At 41.1% G+C, this 20,879-nt stretch overlaps 1 protein-coding gene across 11 annotated transcripts in view; it reads right to left on the minus strand.

Moving 5' to 3' along the window:
- OPCML (opioid binding protein/cell adhesion molecule like) overlaps positions 1 to 20,879 on the minus strand; it is a 566,878-nt gene that overhangs the window by 95,935 nt on the left and 450,064 nt on the right. For all 11 annotated transcript variants that reach the window (XR_014067914.1, XR_014067913.1, XM_081537938.1 and 8 more), the window contains one exon: positions 8,322 to 8,447. Coding sequence is in view for 9 of the 11 variants with exons in the window: in XM_081537938.1 (XP_081394064.1) it covers positions 8,322 to 8,447 (126 nt within the window). In the remaining 2 variants the exon portion in view is untranslated. The remainder of the gene's footprint in view (positions 1 to 8,321; positions 8,448 to 20,879) is intronic.

Raw genomic sequence — 20,879 nt, forward strand, 5'->3', positions numbered from 1 at the left:
AAGCTAACCTTGCCAGCCACGAGGAGTTGACACCTATACATGAGTATGAGTTGGCGCTTCCTTTATTTGGAATGTGAGGGACTTGGTAATTTCTTTTAAGACTCTCTTCTCAAGGACATCCAACATGAAAAATAAGAGTTGGAGTAGAAACATTCTGGGACCAGTATATCTGCTAACCTCAACACCTGGCAGAGAGAACAGGAGAGAGAGAGACCTGCTCAGCCAGGTCAGGACCAAGGATGAGGATTTTGCTGGAATTATCCTTCTTAGATGGAATTCACTTGTCTAGCACTGTCATATCCAGAACAAAGCTGCACACACTCCCCTCAGGATATGTGCATACTTGCTAAGTTGCTTCAGTCATGTCTGATTCTGCGACCCCATGGACTGTAGCCCTCCAGGGTCCTCTGTCCATGGGATTTTCCAGGCAAGAATACTGGAGTAGGTTGCCATGCCCTCCTCTAGGGGATCTTCTAGACCCAGAAGTACCTGCACCTCTTGCATCTCCTGCATTGACAGGCAGGTTCTTTACCGCTAGCACCACTTGGGAAGCCCCAGGATATGTGTACTTAACACTTATTCCTTATCTTGTTTTCCTTGCTTTTATTTTAGATTAAGTGGTCTTTATTCTTTATTATTTATCCTTTTTACAATAAATTTGATTTTTTTACCTTTAATGTTTTTAGCTTTTATGTTTTTGCTTGATTTTTAAAATCTTTTGTTTTTGATTCAATATAAAAAGTACAGTTGTTGAACACAACACTGTAAAGCCACTATACCTCCAATAAAATTAAAAAAAATAATAAAGATTATGTTACATTGCAGAGACAAAGCTATCACTTATTCTTGAAAGCTCAAAGTCTTTCCTCAGAGAATGCCCTCCCCCACCACGACCTTCTTATTCAGGACTCATCAACTTGATTATGTGGACTTTTTTTTTCATGGAGGAATTAAAAATACTTTATCTGTGAATTCAGAATCACACACAAGTTATCTTTACATTTCAATTTATTATATAGAAATCATTTGGGTTTTATATGTTCAGTTAAATTCTTAACTGAGATGACAATATTTTTTTTTAAAAAGATTGCTACATTAGTTCAGTACTTTTTCTAGCATACCAAATTGAAATGAAAGTGAAAGTGTTAGTTGCTAAGTCATGTCAGACTCCTTGCAACCCCATGGTCTATAGGTCAGGCTCCTCTGTCCATGGATTTCCCAGGCAAGAATACTGGAGTAGGTTGCATTCCAATCTCCAGGGGATCTTCCTGACCCAGAGATTGAACCTAAGTATCCTGCATTGCAGGCGGATTCTTTACCATTGAGCCACCGGGGATACATACAGAAGTTCAAACTTCAGATTTATGGCACACAGTCTTCAAATACAACATAGACATTCCTTAAAGTTACCATATCATTCACACGTCATACTTGCAATTCTGAGCTGTTATACACAGAATACCTCTCCTTTAAATACGGCAAAATTGACATGCCATGAAGCTCAAAGTTGTATAATCAAGCCAAGGACTCAAAGTTGTGCCATCTCTTAAAAGCTTTGGCATTTCTGGACCAAAATGCACAACACGTAAAGAAGGTTAGGAACAATTCCTCCTCCTTATTACAGTTTATAAAAAAGAGAGAGAGAGAGAAGTAGATAGAAAAAAATGCAGATGCTAAAATGCACACATGGCTTTAGGAAGCATTGACAATTCTGATATGAGAGAAGGAAGGAGAGATAGAACAATAAAAAACTGAAACAACAATTTAAACAGTATTTTAGGGCCATGTTAGTCATTATCCAGACCTCAAACACTGAGGCACAAACAGTTGATATATACAATGTTATTACAACTTTTACAAGAAGGCCAAACGACACCCACTCTACTCAAGAAAACAGAGAAGCACGTAATACATTTTTAAACTGCTTCCATCAACGATCACTCACTTTATAAAGGAGTCAGCTTCAGTTACCTGGAAAACTCACTTCTGTGGAATCGCTCATTCTCTTGCTCCCTGAGGTATTACGGTATATGAGTCGACTGTAGCAGCAACTCACTCACAGGTGAATAGCTGTCATCTTAAAACCTCCATGGAGAGGACACAGAAAAGAAGACTTTATTATTCCTCCCAAACATCTGGCCTTTCCAAACATGCACTGGAAATGGGACCAGATATGGAGGCACTGCAGCGGGTTACATGGCACCTTGAAAGAAGACCCTCCTTCCAACCCCACAGCCTGGGCCACTCCCTCCTCCCACAGGGTTTTCACATGAACCATATTTTTACATTCCATGAATGCTGCTTCTCCATCCTTCAGGAAGAGAAAAGAAAATCATTCTTGGAACCCACCTGTCCCATCATGTATCCCAAACACACTGGCCCCTTGACTGTCCACTTTCCTGGCCTGTTCTGGGACCTGCCCATTTTGCCCTGGCCTGGGATTCCAGCATGATCCTAGTTTCTAAGCTACAGGTCACTCAGAGCACATTTCCATGTGTGTGAAGTCTATTAAACAAGTGCCACATTCTCTAGTAAATCCAATAAATGCCTAAAATAAATCCAATAAGTACCTTAAAAAAATCTAAAATACAAAAACCTAAAATTAGGAAATGAAAACTGAAAAATACCTAAAAAATCAAGTTAGTTTAAAGGGGCTCCAAGGAAATTGGCAATGATGGGAACATTGACATCATGGAAACTGACAAATGCCACCAGGACTACCTTCCCTGCCCACCCTCAGCCCCAGTCAATTTTTAACATTTACCAGCAGTATGACCTAAAACTCTGCCTTTTTCAGCTATCATTTCAGCTGTAGATCATATTCCTGTGTTTTGAGCTAAAATTTTTGTCAATTGTATCTATGTAATATTTTTTTTAAGATTTTTTTTGATGCGGACCATTTTTTAAAGTCATTATTGGATTTTTACAATGTCGCTTCTATTTTACGTTTTGGTTTTTTGGCCATGAGGTATGCTGGATCTTAGCTTCTTGAACAGGGATGGAACCCATGTCCTCTGCAGTGGAAGCAAAGTCTTAGCCACTGGACTTCCAGGGAAGGCCCTATGGCCTTTTCATATTTCAGAGATTCCTCATAGTTTCTGATCCACAAATGTTTCCCGTTATCTAGCGTGATCATGGATTTATTCACCTTTACCTTTTCTTCTATAATTTCTTGACATTGGCATGTGCTTAGTCTGTCATCTTAAACCATAACCACAATTCTTAATCTTTAATAATCTGGTCATTAAAATATTCTTTTTCTAAATGAAACTTGCTTATTCATTCTTGTATCAGTTCAGTTCAGTTCAGTTCAGTCACTCAGTCGTGTCCGACTCTTTGCGACCCCGTGAATCGCAGCACGCCACACCTCTCTGTCCATCACCAACTCCCAGAGTCCACCCAAACCCGTGTCCATCGAGTTGATGATGCCATCCAACCATCGCATCCTCTGTTGTCCCCTTCTCCTCCTGCTCTCAAACTTTCCCAGCATCAGGGTCTTTTCCAGTGAGTCAGCTCTTCGCATCAGGTGGCCAAAGTATTGGAGTTTCAGCTTCAACATCAGTCCTTCCAATGAATATTCAGGACTGATTTCCTTGAGGATGGACTGGTTGGATCTCTTTGCAGTCCAAGGGACTCTCAAGAGTCTTCTCCAACACTACAGTTCAAAAGCATCATTTCTTAGGCGCTCAGCTTTCTTTATAGTCCAACTCTCACATCCATACATGACCACTGGAAAAAACCATAGCCTTGACTAGACGGACCTTTGTGGCAAAGTAATGTCTCTGCTTTTTAATTCGCTGTCTATGTTGGTCATAACTTTCCTTCCAAGGAGTAAGCGTCTTTTAATTTCATGGCTGCAATCACCGTCTGCAGTGATTTTGGAGCCCAGAGAAATAAAGTCAGCCACTGTTTCCACTGTTTGCCCATCTATCTGACATGAAGTGATGGGACCAGATGCCATGATCTTAGTTTTCTGAATGTTGAGCTTTAAGCCAACTTTTTTACTTTCCTCTTTCACTTTTATCAAGAGGCTCTTTAGTTCTTCCAAATTTAAACAATTGTTTTCAAACATTGCATTAACATTTCAGAGCATAGCTGTCCAGTAATCGATGTTCTCTGATGCGATTTTGTTGGAATTTTAAAGGAAACGCCGTTACAACTTCTATCTCTTACTCTTGCTGGCTGAACTAAACAATCAGTTGTTCTAAAAATGCTATTTGATGTTCAAGTTGTATTGGCTGCTCTTCTAAACCTTTACAAACAACTTCCCAAAGTTTCCTTAACTCCAAGTGAGAAGGAGTGTCCTTCTAAAAGTAAATATTGGTGGTCACCTGCAGGTGCAAATTTGAAATGTGCAAATCTTCCACGTTCTACTGTTTTTCAAACTCAGGAAACAATGCTTTGTGTTTATATGTTGAAATGTCATGGGGAGAGAATAGAAGAAAAAAGAGACAGCAAAGTGAAGGCCAGAGCAAGGGAAAGACAAAAGGGAATTTGAAAGTTGAACACGGGCTGGGAGACTTAAACGCAAGAGAGAAAATGTAAATTTAATATGTTTTTTTTGAGGCTGAATTCCAACTATGGTGTTACATAAAAGATTAAGAATATGGATGAATCTTCTGTATTTTAAGCGGGAAACAAACTTTACCGCAAAACCATTATAAAGAATAGCTTTAAAACATTTCCATAAAATCAAAGTGCCTTTCAGCAGACTCCTAGGCTGAGAGAACTGTGTGTTTAGGACCAAATAAATGCATTCTGGGATTTCAAGTATTTATAAAGACATGTGATTTTACCAAATACATAGAAGCTGGTCTGATGGTTAGACATATTTTCGTATATAATGTAAATCAAAATTCTCCCTGACTTAAAGCAAAATTTCCACAGGGCCTGTATCTTTGGAAACACAAGCTACCGCTGTGTTTATATTAAAGTTGAGCTTTCTGATACCCCTTATGATTCCTTTAATATTCTTGTTAATATTACTTTACAATATTGACATTTTTGGATTTCAATATCTGAGGTCTTTACACAAAGGGTGTCTGGGGATTTATTATCATTATCTTTCCCTATAACAAGGCAGGCGCTGAAATATGTGTTCTCAATGCACATGGAAAACATTCGATGGTGAAATTTTGAACAATGATCCTGGTAAAAAATCCAGTGTCCATTTGTAAGTGCTTCTCACATAGTTAATGTTCCAAACTAGGGGGGCACTTTTGGGTCATTATTTCCTATATCTGTATGTGTTTAGTTTTTAAGTTTTATTGGGATTTAATTCACATACAATGAAATGCACTTATTTTTAGCGTAGCATTGATTAGTTGTCACTAATTTAAGCAGCAATGTAACAACCACCCTGCTCGAGATTTCCATCACCCCAAAAAAAGCCCCTTGTACTCCTTTGTAGATAATTATCCAAAACCCCTACCCTACATAACCAATGACTTGATTTCAGTCACTCTAGATTAATTTTTGCCTGTTGTAGAATTTCATATGAATGACATCAGTGTCTAATTTTTTGCTTTTTTTCTTTAGCAAAATGCTTTTGAGACTCATCCGTTTTCTTACATGTATCAACGGTTTGTTCCTTTTAATTGCTGAGAAGCCATCTGCTGCTTAAATTTACTACGATTTAGCTATTTTACCTGTTGAGGGCTCTGGCTTACTTCTAGTTTGAGGCTATTACAAATAGAGCCCTATGAACATTTGTGTTCAACGCATATCTGTGGACATAGGTTTTCATTTATCTTTGGTGAATTCCTAGAAGTGGAATTGCTGGGTCGTATGCTAAGTTTATGTTTAACTTTATAGCAAGGTGCAAACTGTTTTCCATAGCGTTGATACTATGGAGAATGCAGCTCTTTAGCCTCTTTCCTGTTTGCCCATTTCTGTTTCCTGTAACCTTAAAAGAACCTAATTATAGGAGTGAGATCACCAGACAGTTTAACTTAACTCCGGACCTGTGCTCTCCTGAATGTATACCATGCTTCCTCTAACCTGCTGATTCTTTTCCTAGATAAAAAGAAGTAAGACCAACTCTCTGCCTTTAAGATCCCTCCCTTCCACCATCAAGCAACCGTGCAGGCAGATCACTCAGGGGCAAAACAACTGAAGAGCGAGTCAGCCAGTCTATACGCAATGGAGATGTAGAACCCAGATTCCCACCCTGAAGACTCACTGATTCTTCCCCCCTTCTTCCCTTTAAAAACTCTCCAAGCCCACAGAACCCTCAGAGTTGGTCTCTGGACACGAGCCCACCATTTCCCCAGATGGCTGGCTTTTCTGATTAAAGCACCTTTCCTTTCTACGGATGCTTGCCTCTCGAATTACTGGCTTTTGGAGGTGAGCAGCCAAACCTGAGTTAGGTAGCAATACCATTTCACAGTCCAGAGCCAATATATAAGAGTTCAGTTGCTCCACAACCCCACCAACACTTGATATGATCAGTCTTTTTAATTTTTGTCATTCTAGTATTTGTGTAGTGGAATTCCATTATGGTTTAATTTTCATTTCTAAGACAGATACGTTTAGCATATTTTCATGGGCTTATTCCATTCATGTATCTTCTTTTGTGAATTGTCTGTTTAAATGTTTTGTTCACTTCAAGATAGGTTGTTAGCATTATAAGAATTCTTCACATAGTGTAGATGTAAAATCTTTGTCTGGTATGTGTATGGCAGAGGTTTTCACCTAGTCTTTGACTTGCCTTTTTGTTTACTCAATGGTGCTTTTAATTTTGATGAACCCAGTTATGAGCTGAATTTCATCCCCACCTCCACCAAAAAAAAAAAAAAAAAAGATATCTAGTCCCAATGCTTCAGAAAATGACCTTATTTGGAAATAGGGAATTTACAGAGGTAATTAAGATGATTTATTGTTCAGTCCCTCAATCATGTCCAAGTCTTTGCAACCCCTCAGACTTTTCCTTCTGTGGGATTCTCTAAGCAAGAATACTGGAGCGGGTTGCCATTCCCTCCTCCAGAGGCTCTTCCCAACTCAAGGATCAAACACACGTCTCCTGCATTGCAGGTGGATTGTTTACTTCTGATCCACCAGGAAAGCCTAATTAAGATTATATAAGGTCATAAAAGAACATCCCCAATCCAATATGTTTGACATTCTTATAATAAGGGAAAATCTGACACAGGAAGATGCACACAGGAAGACGGCCATGTGACAATGACAGCAGGGATGGGGTGATGCACCTACGAGCCGTTTTCTTTGGGAAACACCAAAGATGCCAGAAAAGTACTAGTAGCTTGAGGAGAGGGATAGACAGACCTCTCCTCCCAGGTCTCAAAAGGGACAACCCCGCCTACACCCTGATCACAGGCATCCAGTCTCCAGAACTACAAGGAAATACATTTCTGCTGTTTAAGCCATGAGGTCTGCAGTACTTTGTTATGGGAACCACAGAAAAGGAATACAAAACACATTTATCATTTTTCTCTTACGCTTAGAGCTTTTAGTGACCTAGTAAGTCCTTGTCTAGTTCAACATTCCTAAGATTTATTCTTAGGTTTTCCTCTAGATTTATATTATTTTTATATCACACACAGGCACACTCCACACATTTTCCTTTTCACTGGATTTCACGTTTAGATTTTCTAATGCCTGAGAGAGCACTTGTTTCTTATATAATTTATAGAATTTATCATCATTTCTGTTAACAGGGTAAATACACCAAGCGGCTCTTTGCCCATCTCTTCAAGTTCAACTCGGAGTAAGTTTTATTTCCAAGAGGACAAGATCCGCTGTTCTTCGGGTTCCCTCCCTATTAAGTTGGAGATGACCACGGCTAAAGTCTTAATACCAATCACCGAGTTTCCAGCACAGCAGGCGCAAGAGTACTTAACCCTCTCTATCACCTTTCTACCACTCTGGGTAAATGTTCTGAAAACACTGAGAAGGAGATCCTTTCTCTCCTAGATGTACAAAAACACCAATATTTTCAGTGCACTTTCTAGCTTTCTAGCACTATACTTCAAGAAAGGACAGACCACCCTCTGACGCATGCATCTCCACCTTGAGATATTAGTGTCTTTGTTGTCAGTTACTCTTATGGTACCTCTGCCCTTCATAGTTGGGAAAACAAAAAGCTTCTAAGGAAGGTCATGAAAAGGCCTGGGGAAGTGATTCAGCGAATGTTCTCTATAAATCCTTCGGAATTCCAGTGACAGATGCACGTGGTCTGTCTGCTCTTCCATCACTACGCTACAAATACAGCATTGTTTTCTGACTCCTCAAGTTCTGTTGTGCATTAGAAGCAAGGCTTCACTATACCAACTCTGAAAACTTCCTCCAGGGAAATGCCTTACCCTTGACTGACAGGTGTCTCCACGTCACCGTTGGCTCCGGTCTGCCGATAGCGAGACACAGCAGGGTCACGCTGCTCCCCTCATTCACAGTGACGTCTGAGGAGATGTTCATGATCTGGGGAGGGACTGGAAGGAGACAGAGGAGAAGGGACATGTATGAGAAGGATTCTTCGCAGAAAAGGAGGCATCAGCCTTACATGTATTCAAATAGCATGTTTTGACGATGGATGTTATCCTCAATCATAATTTCAGTTTATTTCAGTTTATTACACTTGATTCAGCTAGGAATGTGACCATTAACACAACATGTACAGGTCACTCCTGGAAACAGTTCGGTATAAGGTCTGGTCATAGCAGGTGGCAGGTGTGTGTGTGTGTGTGTGTGTGTGTGTGTGAGTGTGGTGTTCTGAGGAAGCTGTAACTGAAGAGACAGGCATTACTGATGGTGGATGGAAAAGTAGAACCAAAGGGAAAATACAAAGTGCTTTTAAGAGTTCCTATCTACCTGCGTGCAACAATCTCATCACACTTCCCTCTCTACTTACCCCTTCACTTTCCCTCTTCTCTTCCTGTCTGAAAACACACAGCTCATCTTTCAAGGGACATCAAAGGTTACTTCCCTTTTGCAGTTTTCCCTCACCTCTTCCTAAATTCTGAAAAGAGAATCCCCCACCTCTCCTAGCAAAGGAACACATGTAAACCCTTGGCTGATTCATGTCAATGTATGGCAAAAACTATTACAATATTGTAAAGTAATTAGCCCCCAACTAAAATAAATAAATTTATAAAAAAAAAAAAAAAAAGCAAGAGAGTTCCAGAAAAATATCTATTTCTGCTTTATTGACTATGCCAAAGCCTTTGACTGTGTGGATCACAATAAACTGTGGAAAATTCTGAAAGGGATGGGAATACCAGACCATCTGACCTGTCTCTTGAGAAACCTGTATGCAAGTCAGGAAGCAACAGTTAGAACTGGACATGGAACAACAGACTGGTTCCAAATAGGAAAAGGAGTATGTCAAGGCTGTATATTGTCACCCTGCTTATTTAACTTATATGCAGAGTACATCATGAGAAACGCTGGGCTGGATGAAGCACAAGCTGGAATCAAGATTGCTGGGAGAAATATCAATAACCTCAGATATGCAGATGACACCACCCTTATGGCAGAAAGTGAAGAAGCGCTAAAGAGCCTCTTGATGAAAGTGAAAGAGGAGAGTGAAAAAGTTGGCTTAAAGCTCAGTGTTCAGAAAACTAAGATCATGACATCTGATCCCATCACTTCATGGGAAATAGATGGGGAAACAGTGGAAACAGTGCCAGACTTTATTTTTTTGGCTCCAAAATCACTGCTGATGGTGATTGCAGCCATGAAATTAAAAGACACTTACTCCTTGGAAAGAAGGTTATGACCAACCTAGATAGCATATTTAAAAGCAGAGACATTACTTTGCCAACAAAGGTCCATCTAGTCAAGGGTATGGTTTTTCCAGTAGTCATGTATGGATGTGAGAGTTGGACGGTGAAGAAAGCTGAGCCCCGAAGAATTGATGCTTTTGAACTGTGGCGTTGGAGAAGACTCTTGAGAGTCCCTTGGACTGCAAGGAGATACAACCAGTCCCTCCTAAAGGAAATCAGTCCTGAATATTCATTGGAAGGACTGATGCTGAAGTTGAAACTCCTATATTTTGGCCACCTGGTGTGATTAACTGACTCACTGGAAAAAACCCTGATGCTGAGAATGATTGATCGCAGGAGGAGAAGGGGACGACGGAGGATGAGATGGTTGGATGGCATCACCAACTCAATGAACATGGGTTTGGGTGGACTCCGGGAGTTGGTGATGGACAGGGAGGCCTGGCGTGCTGTGATTCATGGGGTCACAAAGAGTCGCACACGACTGAGCAACTGAACTGAACTGAATTGCTTTACAATGGTGTGTTAGTTTCTGCTCTACAAAAATGTGAATCAGCTATGTGTACATTTCCCCTCCCTCTTGAGTCTCCCTCCACCCCTCCCCTACCCCACCCCTCTAGGTCATCACAGAGCACTGAGCTGAACTCCCTGTGCTATACAGCAGCTTCCCACTAGCTCTCTGTTTTACACACGGTAGTGTATTTATGTCAATCTTCATCTTCCAATTTGTCCAACTCTCTCCTTCTCCACCCCCACCGCACCCATGTCTATGCCTGGCTCTTTACCTAGACAGTGAGGTGCTGAAGGATAAGGATGGAATGACATCCACCTCTATTCTGCAGTGTCTGGCACAAGGCTGATGTGGGTACTTGCTTAATTCCTCTTTGAAAGAAAGATCCAAAAACCTATTGAACAAATCTGAAAACTAAGAGGGGTGGGGCAAAGCTTCTAATGGAGCATTTCTGATACTGAAAGCTTTCTTCTCAATTTTCTTTCAGATTCTCAAAATAAAAGAAAGGTCGGCAGAGAGAGGAGCTCCAAGCTTATAGGTATGCTGATTTATTCCAACTGCCAGTTTAATTATGAATTATGAATTAGCAAACAGGTAGAGTCCTAGGAGATTCCAAACCACCTGGGTCAGTGGTGGAGGAGACTTACAGCTGATGCTTGATCCAGAAAACCCTGCAGCCTGGAGTTTTATGCTGCTGAGACCATAGCGGTGAGTCTTTTTCAAGGAGAAGCCATAAGTAACATGGAGAACATTTGCCCTCATAAGGGAATCCACATTAGCAAATAAATAAAATGTAGCTGGCTTATAAATCTGCCACGATTTGGATTATTTCTGCATTAGGAATTGGCCTGAAATTTCATTGCACATATTTTACCAAAATACACACTGGGAAAGAATAGTGTACTTTCTAACTACACTGCACTCTCTTGAGAAAATTGTACTACTTGTTTTTCAGTATTTTCCAGCTTGTTAAAAAATCATTCCTGCCTTAGAAATGTCAATATTTTTTTCTCATTTTTATAAAGCAACAACTTCAGTGCACCTTCCGGAATATTCTCAGAATAACGTCCGCTTATCTGGATGGGTTAGGCTGTCTGAAGCTCTCTTTCTCGAGACCCAGGTGGTTCACTTATTGTATGTAAGGTGGACACAGCTGAGGCGGGAGGGTGGGGTCATAGATGATCAATGGAGGATGATTTAGGACATTGAAGCTGTGATGTCCAGGGATTGTTTGCTCAATACAGCCCCCAATTCAGAGCTACTAGTTCCATATGTGTTTGATAATTTAAAAGGTCCTGGATTAGGAGATATTTGTAAAATTCTACAGATATTTGGGGGATATCCTCTTTTCCCAAGTGTGTGGACAGTGTCCCCCACTAGGAGGGAGCTTCCTGGAGTGGGATCCTGGATGTTGACCCCAATGTTTCACCAAGCCCCAGGCACTGCCCCCTTCACACTCTACAGGCCCAAACTGTCCTCTGTCACTTTCCACAAAAGAGGAAAGATAAGGACAGCGTGAAGGGTTAGGGTTGCCAGCGAGACAGGAAACATGGAGAGTAAAGTGGGAGAAAGGAAAGTTTTTTCTGTTTTCAGTCATGGCATCATTATTAATACATAATATGCAATAATAGGTATTAGGGCTTCCCAGGTGGCTCAGCGGTAAAGAATCCACCTGTACTGCAGGAGATGTGGGTTTGATCCCTGGGTTGGGAAGATCCCCTAGAGAAGGAAATGGCAACCCACTCCAGTATTCTTGCCTTGGAAATCCCATGGATAGAGGAGACTGATGGGCTACAGTCTATGAGGTTGCAAACAGTCAGACACGACTGAGCAACTAAACCAGTACAACAATAGGTATTGCTTATTAACATGTGATTCGTTTTCAAATAGCTTACATATGCATTATCTCATGACTTTTTCACAAATTATGAGATAAATAGAACAAATATACTCACTATTAAAAGTGAAGAAATTGAGGCATGGGGAGGGTTAAGTAAATTGCCAAAAATTATGTGGTCAATAAATGACAGAATTCCTTCCATTATATTGTGTCGCCTCTTTGTTTAACCTCCTATCAGTGCCCCAAACACAATATTTATATTTGCATTCTCTGCTTCCTCTGCTTCGAAGGTCCTCCCACCACCTCTTCCCTCGTGGCGATGCCCACCATGAATGAAATCAGCTCCTGATCAGTCGGTTTCTCCACTGAAGCACCACCTGCTATGGAGTGTGGGGCCGCTCAGTCATCCTGGTCTTACCAGCACCAAGCTAGCAAAGGGAGGTGCTCAACACTTCTCATTTTATTTTCAATCTGAATTAAATCTGGCAACACTATTATGATCATCCTCTGTTTTCATCATAACTTATTTTTTTAAAAAAAGGAACACTTGGAAATGACTTTGAGTGCTTCTACCTATATTGACAAGAGAGCTTTGTTCAATTTTCAAACACATATCTGTGGCATATGAGTCTCTCTATCACCTATCTATTGTTAGAGACTATGAATCTACAGATAAACACAAAAATGTATAACAATCTCACTAGAAATGCTGAGATGACCCAAAGAAAATGGCAGGATGCACATGAGTCTAATTAAAGGATGACAAATAGCTCAGTGTGTTTCCAGTCACATCTGCAGACACTGGGGACCCTCCCTGCAGGTCTTGTGTGCACCTGGTTATCTTCTCATTGGTGGTGGTGGGTCACAATGTGTTCTCACAAGACTAGGAAGATGCATCACTGCACAATGACAAGGACTTCAGATTGTGGTCATTTTAGATGGACGGATGGATGGACGGATTGATAGTAGTTAGATAGATACAAACATATAGATACCTGTACAGATACAGATGTAGATATAGAGATAGATAAAATATTGTCTCTCTCTGTTATATGCATACACACACACACACACACACACACACACACATACATACACCTACAGAGAAACAGACAAACATAGTTTTATCAGACCGCAATCAGTATCTTGAGGAAGGAAGGTATCTTGGGCTCTGGGTTACCAAGTGGTATTTACATGTTCTCTCTATACTGTCAGCATGGCTGACTGCTCTTAAACATACCCATGTGTCTTACCCACGGCCCTTTCTCTCCAGTCTTGCTGCCACTGGCTGAGTTGAGAAGCTCATCACCTCTTCCTTGGAATATTACAATTTCCTCATTTCTTTACCCACCACTGTTTCATAGCTCAGACCCCATACAGCCACCACCATTACCTCTTAAATATTGCTTTTGCCTAACACCCAACCTTTGTCCCCAGCTGAGACTATGGAGCCAAACTTCTGCATAGGATCTTTCAAATCATTCCCAGCCTTACAGTAGCCTTGGTGCCAGCCCTTCCCCTGACAAGGAGCCCCATGTCCCTCTCTGGGGATACACCATTCTCTCCTCCTGGTGCCTTTACATACCATGTTCCTTCAGACACCTCCACTTCTGTGCCCTAGGAGCTGCTCACCTTCTATACTCAACTTATATGAGCTCCTTTATGATGCTTTCACTGCTTCTTCTGCCCTCAAGGCATTCCTGTTTATATCTTTATCATATCATTTATCTTTACCACTAAGCTCTGTCCATGGACAGAATCTACTATATTCATCCTTGTGTTCCTATTGTATAACAAAAAGCCTGAGATGAAATAGCATCTTTCCCCCAAGTGTAGTGCATAAACGTGTAGTTTTTTAAAGTGTGTACCTTGAATCTGCCAAGTATTCTCCACCCTAGACACTTGACATCTGCCCTTTCTTCTCCCTGAAATACACTTTACCTTATCCATTTTTTTTCAGTTATAATGTGTTTTATTAACATAGATCACAGTTTCCTTTGTGAATCATTACATATGCATCCATGGCATCATTTTCAAAAGCTGTCCTTTGCAAACTCAAAATATTTATCCACCCTCTATTGCTGCCTTTGGTTTATTTTCAACCCAATCTGTGATGCAAACAATTTCAAGCTCTGAGATAAAAAAGCTTTTCTAAAGGAGAACCATTTCTTTGTGCAAAGGTAATTGGGGACTGAACTCTGGATATACTGGCCCCACCTTACACAAAGGTGATATGACAAGGCTGAAACAGTGTGTGAGAGGCTGTGGACCACAGCTTAGGTTCTGGATTTGGTAAACTTGTGTGACCTTGGGCTTAACCCCTCCGAGCCCTGGTTCTCTATCTGTAGAATGAAGATGATAGAATTGATATCTCTTAGTTATAAGAACTAAGTGTAAATGTGTATAGCATGCTAGTACAGTGCCTGGAAATAAGTAAGTGCTTAATAAATATTAGCTGCTTTTGTTCATATTTATATATGGTTGTTAATATTATACATGCCATTTAGAATCTCATAAATAGCTTGGTGGTGGTGGTGGTTTAGTCACTAAGTCATACCTGACTCTTTGCATCCCCATGGACTGTAGCCCATCAGGCTCCTCTGTTCATGGCAAGAATACTGGAGAGAGTTGCCATTCCCTTCTCCAGATAAATGGCTTAATCTGTGCCTAACTGCTCATTCTCTCAATCTTGATTCCTTCCATTTTAAGTCAAGACATATAAATGAAGTTTGCCTTGGATAGCAGGGACAATTTCATGATATATGCTTCCAGAATAAAAAGGAAATACTTGATAAATAATTATTCATCTCTGCCTCTTCATCTGAGCTACTGAACCTAAGTGAATGTGTAGGGCAAATTGCATGTTTATATAAAGAAATGGCCTGGCTCTTCCATATCTATTTTCTTTCAGGGGGCATCTGCTTCTATTTCTAGAAGGAGCTTCAGCACTGTGCCTCCCTGTTTCCAGGGTAGTAATCCCACCTGTTAAAACTCTTCCCTGTTTTAAGTGTTTTAAGACTGAATGGCACAGTCAAAACAAATGAAAAAAAGAGAATCTTATAATTTGGGGTCATAGAGGCTAAAGTCTGAATACCACTTTTTTATTGGCTACACAGGGTCTTAGTTGCAGCTTGTGGGATCTAGTTCTCTGACCAGGGATCGAACCCAAGCTCCCAGCATTGGGAGGATGGACTCTTAACCACTGGACTACCAGGAAGTCCCTGAATACCACTTCTTTCCAACTACTTTTTGTGTGATTAAGCCCTTTAAGTATAAGCTTTCTCAACCATAAAATGGGGATAAAAATATTTGCCACACAGGAATGTGGAGAAAAGATTAGATATAATGATTATAAAGAGACTTAAATACTTATTATTTTTGTTTTTACATTATTATTATATTTTCATCACCCCCAGAGAATAACAAAATATTAAGAGACCAGGGTAAACGAATATAAATATGAACTGCATTCTAGTACATTTTTAAACCTCAAGGCTAGTTTATAAAAATAATAGACATTTAAAGTCTCATTGTTTTATTCTTCAAGGATTACCTTTTTATTTTGTGTTTTAACAAGGAAGATAATTTCATAAAATAGAGTTAAGACTAATTTGGGAATTACAGCAAGCATGCTAGGCTTGGTCATGCCATATTTTCTATACTAAATAGTATGATATGGTGCAAAGAGCATTACACCAACTGTCAGGAGATGTAGGCGCTAATGTTGGCTTCTCCAAAACTGTGTGATTTTTTGTAAATCAGTTAACAGTTCTGGCTTAAGATGTGTGTGTGTGTGTGTGTGTGTGTGTGTGTGTGTGTGTGATGTGTGTTTCTGTGTCCGTGTGTGTGTGTTGTATGTGGTGGCAGTCTCTTTTATTTATTTGGTTAGTTTTGAGTGACGAAGTTAGATTGTGAATTCTTAGGTCCATTCTAGTCTAAATTCTGTGAGTTAATTATCTTCTAATAACAGTGTAGGTTCAAGGTGGCTACTCTGGGGTACAAAGTGACAACACCAACAGGAGCAGTAACAAAATATCTAGTGTTTATTTATTTGAGCCTGGTATTAAGTGCTCTTATACATCATTTCCTTCAGTCCTCAACATATCCTTAGTAAAGTCTCCCTATTAAAAAATCAGCAGAAGGGTAGATATCTACATCAGTGGAAAAGAATTAAGTGTCCAGAAATACACCCATACATTTACGGTCAAGTGATTTTCGATAGGATGTCAAGACAGTTCAATGAAGAAAGAATAGTCTTTTCAACAAATTGTGCTGGAGCAACTGGGCAGCCACAGGAAAAACAATGAAGTTGGACCTCGCTGTCACATCATATACAAAATTAACTCAAAATGCATCACATACCTATATTTAAGAACTAGTTCCTAGAAGAAAGCAAAGGTGTGAATCTTTGTGATCTTGGATCAGGCAATGACTTCTTAGATATGACACCAAGGCACAAGCAACAGAAGAAAAGAAATAGGTAAACTGTACATCACTGCGATTTTAAAAACTTTTAATTGTGTTCAATTTGAAGCAAAGTGTGTACTTCAAAGGATACTAGCAAGAAAGTGAAAAAATTCCCACAGAATGGGAGAAAATTTTTACAAATAATATATCTGATAAGGAACTGGTATCTAAACTACATAAAAGCACATGCAACTCAACAAAAAATACAAACGACCCAATTAAAATGTAGACAAAGGGATCTGAATAGACTTTATTCAGTGAAGGTACACAAATAGCCAGTACACACTTGAAAAGATGTTTAGCATCATTATTCATTAAGAAAATGCAAATCAAAACCACAATGAGTTTCTGCTTCATATCCACTAAAATGGCTATAATCAAAACGACAGATAATAACAAGAGGTGGTGAGGATGTAGAGAAATTGGAACCCTCCCGCATTTCTAGTGGAATTGTAAAATGGTGCAGCCACCTGACAGTCTGGAAGTTCCTCAGAAGATGAAAGATAGAGGTACCATGTGATTTAACAATTCAACTCCTAGGTATATACTCAGGAGGAGTGAAAACACATCCACACAACATCTTCTACACAAATGCTCATAACAGCATTTTTCATGGCAGACAAAAATTGAACACAGCCCAGATTTTCATCCAGAGCTGAATGGATCAACAAAATATAGCGCATCCCTACAGTAGAATACAATGCATCGATGAAGAGAAACAAAATTCTGATGCTTTAACATGTGTGAACCTTGGAAACACTGTTACATGGAAGAAGCCAAACACAAAAGGCAACATGTTATGTGGTTTCTATTTACATGAAAGTTCCAAAATGCGCCAATCCATAGAGACAGAAAGTACATTAGTTGCCAGGGGCTGGGGAGAGGGCAAATAGGGAGAGGCCACTCATGGGCCTGGGTTTCTTTCGGGGGTGATGTTCTAGAATTGGACGGTAGTGATTGGTCTACAACCTTGTGCATATACTAAAAGTGACTGGATTCTACTCTTTAAAAAGATGAATTTTCCAGTGAATGAATTGCATCCCTATAAAGACCCTGTTTAAAACAAACAAACGAAAAAACAAGCCCTGTCAGCTCTTGAGACGTAGAACCAGACATTCTTGCACTAAGGAGAGAGGGCAACCTCCCACGTAGGATTCTCAGGAAGTGCTTTCTTCCTTTATGATAGTTCATGTATGTGCTTAACTCTCCAGCGTTCGTTGCTTGCCCACTGTCTCCCCTCCCTTTTCAAGACAGCTAGCCACGTGTGTCTCAGCCAAGTCAGCCTCTCTGCAATGCTCAAAGCACCCCATGCTCACTCATCGTCCCACACTGTCACCTACACTGCACTGTCTGCCCGTGTGCCCCTTCTCGCTCATCTGTCTGTTCAAGTCCTACTCACACCTACACACTGATACTGAGATACAGCACCCTCCTCCATCCCCACTCCCCATCCTGAGGGTGAGTAGTGGGAGGCGCTCCATGACTTCCTGTGCATAATGATGTAATATATTCATTCTAAGTTTTACATGAGTGAGTAACATGTCTTGGGATTAAGAAGAGAGGACAGGCAAGCCCCAACCTCATGTCAACTGTAGAGCCTGGTGTCTACAGGAGAACACTGGCACTGACACATGATCACGGGAGTTAACATGTGATGATGCTGTGGGTGTGCTAGACACCAGGAGGGCCCATGATGGGAGTCCTTCCTGGCCAGAAGGTCTAGGTGAGGGATTTGTGCTGAGCAGACCTGGGCAGAAGGATCAGCAAATGTAACGGTTACACAGAGACAGGAAGCAGGGTGAGCTTGGGGGGCTGTGGATAAAGTGAAAAGAGGAAAGCCATACAAGGTGAGGCTGGACAGGCAGAGGCCAGAACTCATGGGTTTGTGGAGGAAATGCTAAGATTTTTATCCTTTTACAAGAGAAATAGGGGGACTTCGATGCATGATATAGGGTGCTCGGGGCTGGTGCACTGGGATGACCCGGAGGGATGGGACAGGGAGGGAGGTGGGAGCGGGGTTCTGGAAGGGGAAAACATGTACACTCATGGTGGATTCATGTCACTGTATGGCAAATCAAATACAATATTGTAAAGTTAAAAAATAGATAAATAAACCAATTAAAATAAAATAAAATGTGGGATGATGATGATGGTGGTGGTGATGATGGTGGTGATGATAGTGATGATGGTGGTGGTGATGATGATGGTGATGATGTTAGTGGTGATGTTGGTAGTGATGATGATAATGGTGATGATGATGGTGGTGGTGGTGATAGTGATGATGGTGGTGGTGATGACAAGGGTGATGATGGTGACGAGAGTGATGATGGTGATAGTGGTGGTGATGATAATGATGACAATGGTGATGATGATGATGGTGGTGATGATGATGATAACGATGGAGGTGGTGATCATGGTGATGGTGGTGGTGATGATGATGACAATGATTGTGGTGATGATGGTTGTGGTGATGTTGACAATGGTGGTGGTGATGATGGTGACGGTGATTACGATGGTGGCGGTGATGATGGTGACAACGGTGGTGGTGATGGTGGTGGTGGTGATGATGACGATGGTGGTGGTAATGATGGTGATGCTGGTGGTGGTGATGATGATGATGGTGGTGGTGATGATGATAACGATGGAGGTGGTGATCATGGTGATGGTGGTGGTGATGATGATGGTGATGGTGAAGATGGTGATCATGATGGTGGTGGTGGTGATGGTGATGACAATGATGGTGGTAATGAGTGTTTGGGGTAGGACAGATTACATTTGGAAGAGGGCAGAAGTGAGAGAGGAAAACTAGAGGAAAAAACTAGAGGAAATTCAGTTGTTGCCAATCAGGGAGGTGGTGATACCTTGGAAAAGTGTGGTATAGCAGGGAAGATGGGCAGAGAGGGAGATGTGAGAGACATTTAGAGGCAGAACAAGCAGTTTGGGGAGGGTCAGGATCTGTGTTAAGCATTAAAGCATTTCTCACAGTGCTGTTGTCTATGTCTCTCTCACTCACTGGGTGAGAGAGAAGAGAAGAATCTTTATAAACAAGGACAGCTATTTGTTCATCTCAGCATCCCTAGCACCTCTCAGTGTCTGGTATCCAGTAGGTGCTCAATCCACGTGTGCTGGATTTAACTGACAGCACAGAGAGGCTTCTAGAAAACACAGCTGTCAGGATCCAGGGGGCAGCCAGGGAATTGGAACTGGGTCAGACTGCGTGTGGTCACACCCCAATCCTTAAGAGACAGGACCAGCTGATGCAGTTTTAGACTCTGACTGTGAGCTGAACTCCCTTTGTGCCCTGGTGTGATGTGGTTTTATACTATCCTGGCTAAGATTAGACCTGGGGGGGCTCTGACTGCTTTTCTATTCTTGGCTCTATTTTGATTCACGGAATGTAGGGAAGGAGAACAAATGGTTATGAATTACACATGAATATACTCCGGGGACCAGAACATCCCCAACCCTCCAAGCTCCGTTGAGGCCATTTGTGATGATTGTCTCCACTCTCTCTTATGGAACCTATTTATAGACACAGACACACGTTTCCTATTTTTAATTTGCACGATTCAAGCATCTGACCAGGATCAGAGAACCTCCATGCTGTCAGAGTCTTTCTCCTCTGTTGGTCTTTCTGGGGCAGGAGATGCCTCCCTCCGGAGTCTTCTTTTGTCCTGTCCTCTCTGACTCGCCACCTCCCCCTGAGGGTTCTGCTTGCCACACACACACTCAGAATCTCCGGGTTTAATATACATCATGCAATTTTCAAGTCAAAAATGGACCTTAGGGATCACCTAGCTCAACCTCCTCATTTTACAGCCAAGGAAACACTTGTGTCCTAGTCCCAATTCTGTCAAGCATGTGTTGTGAGGTGGCGGGCAAGTCTGAGACCTCTCTTCACCCAAGTCTCTCCCACTCCAGGACCCCCAGGCCCTGGTCTCAGACTTCTCTCCTTCTCTTTACTTCTCTACTTGGTCACAGTTGTCTTCTGTTACAATCCCTCCTCTTCACAGCATGACCTTGAAAGAGTCACAAAATGTCTCTAACCCCTGGTTCCCAAACTGCAAAGTGGGGTGGTGATGTAGGTCACTCATAGGGTCCTTGGGAAGAATAAGTGGTAAAGGAATATAAAGTGCTTTAATCATGGAGCCTGTCACATGATAAACGTCAATATCATTGGCTCTTAATTCTGCTGATAGATTTTCTTTTTTTTTGCCAGCAACTCTCATTTTTCAAAGAACCTCATGAGTGTCAGGAGGCGCCATACAAATAATTTCCCAAACATCACTTATTTCATCCCGGGGAAATCTTACCAGGAAGGTTT

The sequence above is a fragment of the Giraffa tippelskirchi genome, chromosome 10 (assembly GCF_054371585.1).
Source record: "Giraffa tippelskirchi isolate mGirTip1 chromosome 10, T2T-mGirTip1v1.2.pri, whole genome shotgun sequence".
In the NCBI taxonomy this organism is placed as follows: Eukaryota; Metazoa; Chordata; class Mammalia; order Artiodactyla; family Giraffidae; genus Giraffa; species Giraffa tippelskirchi.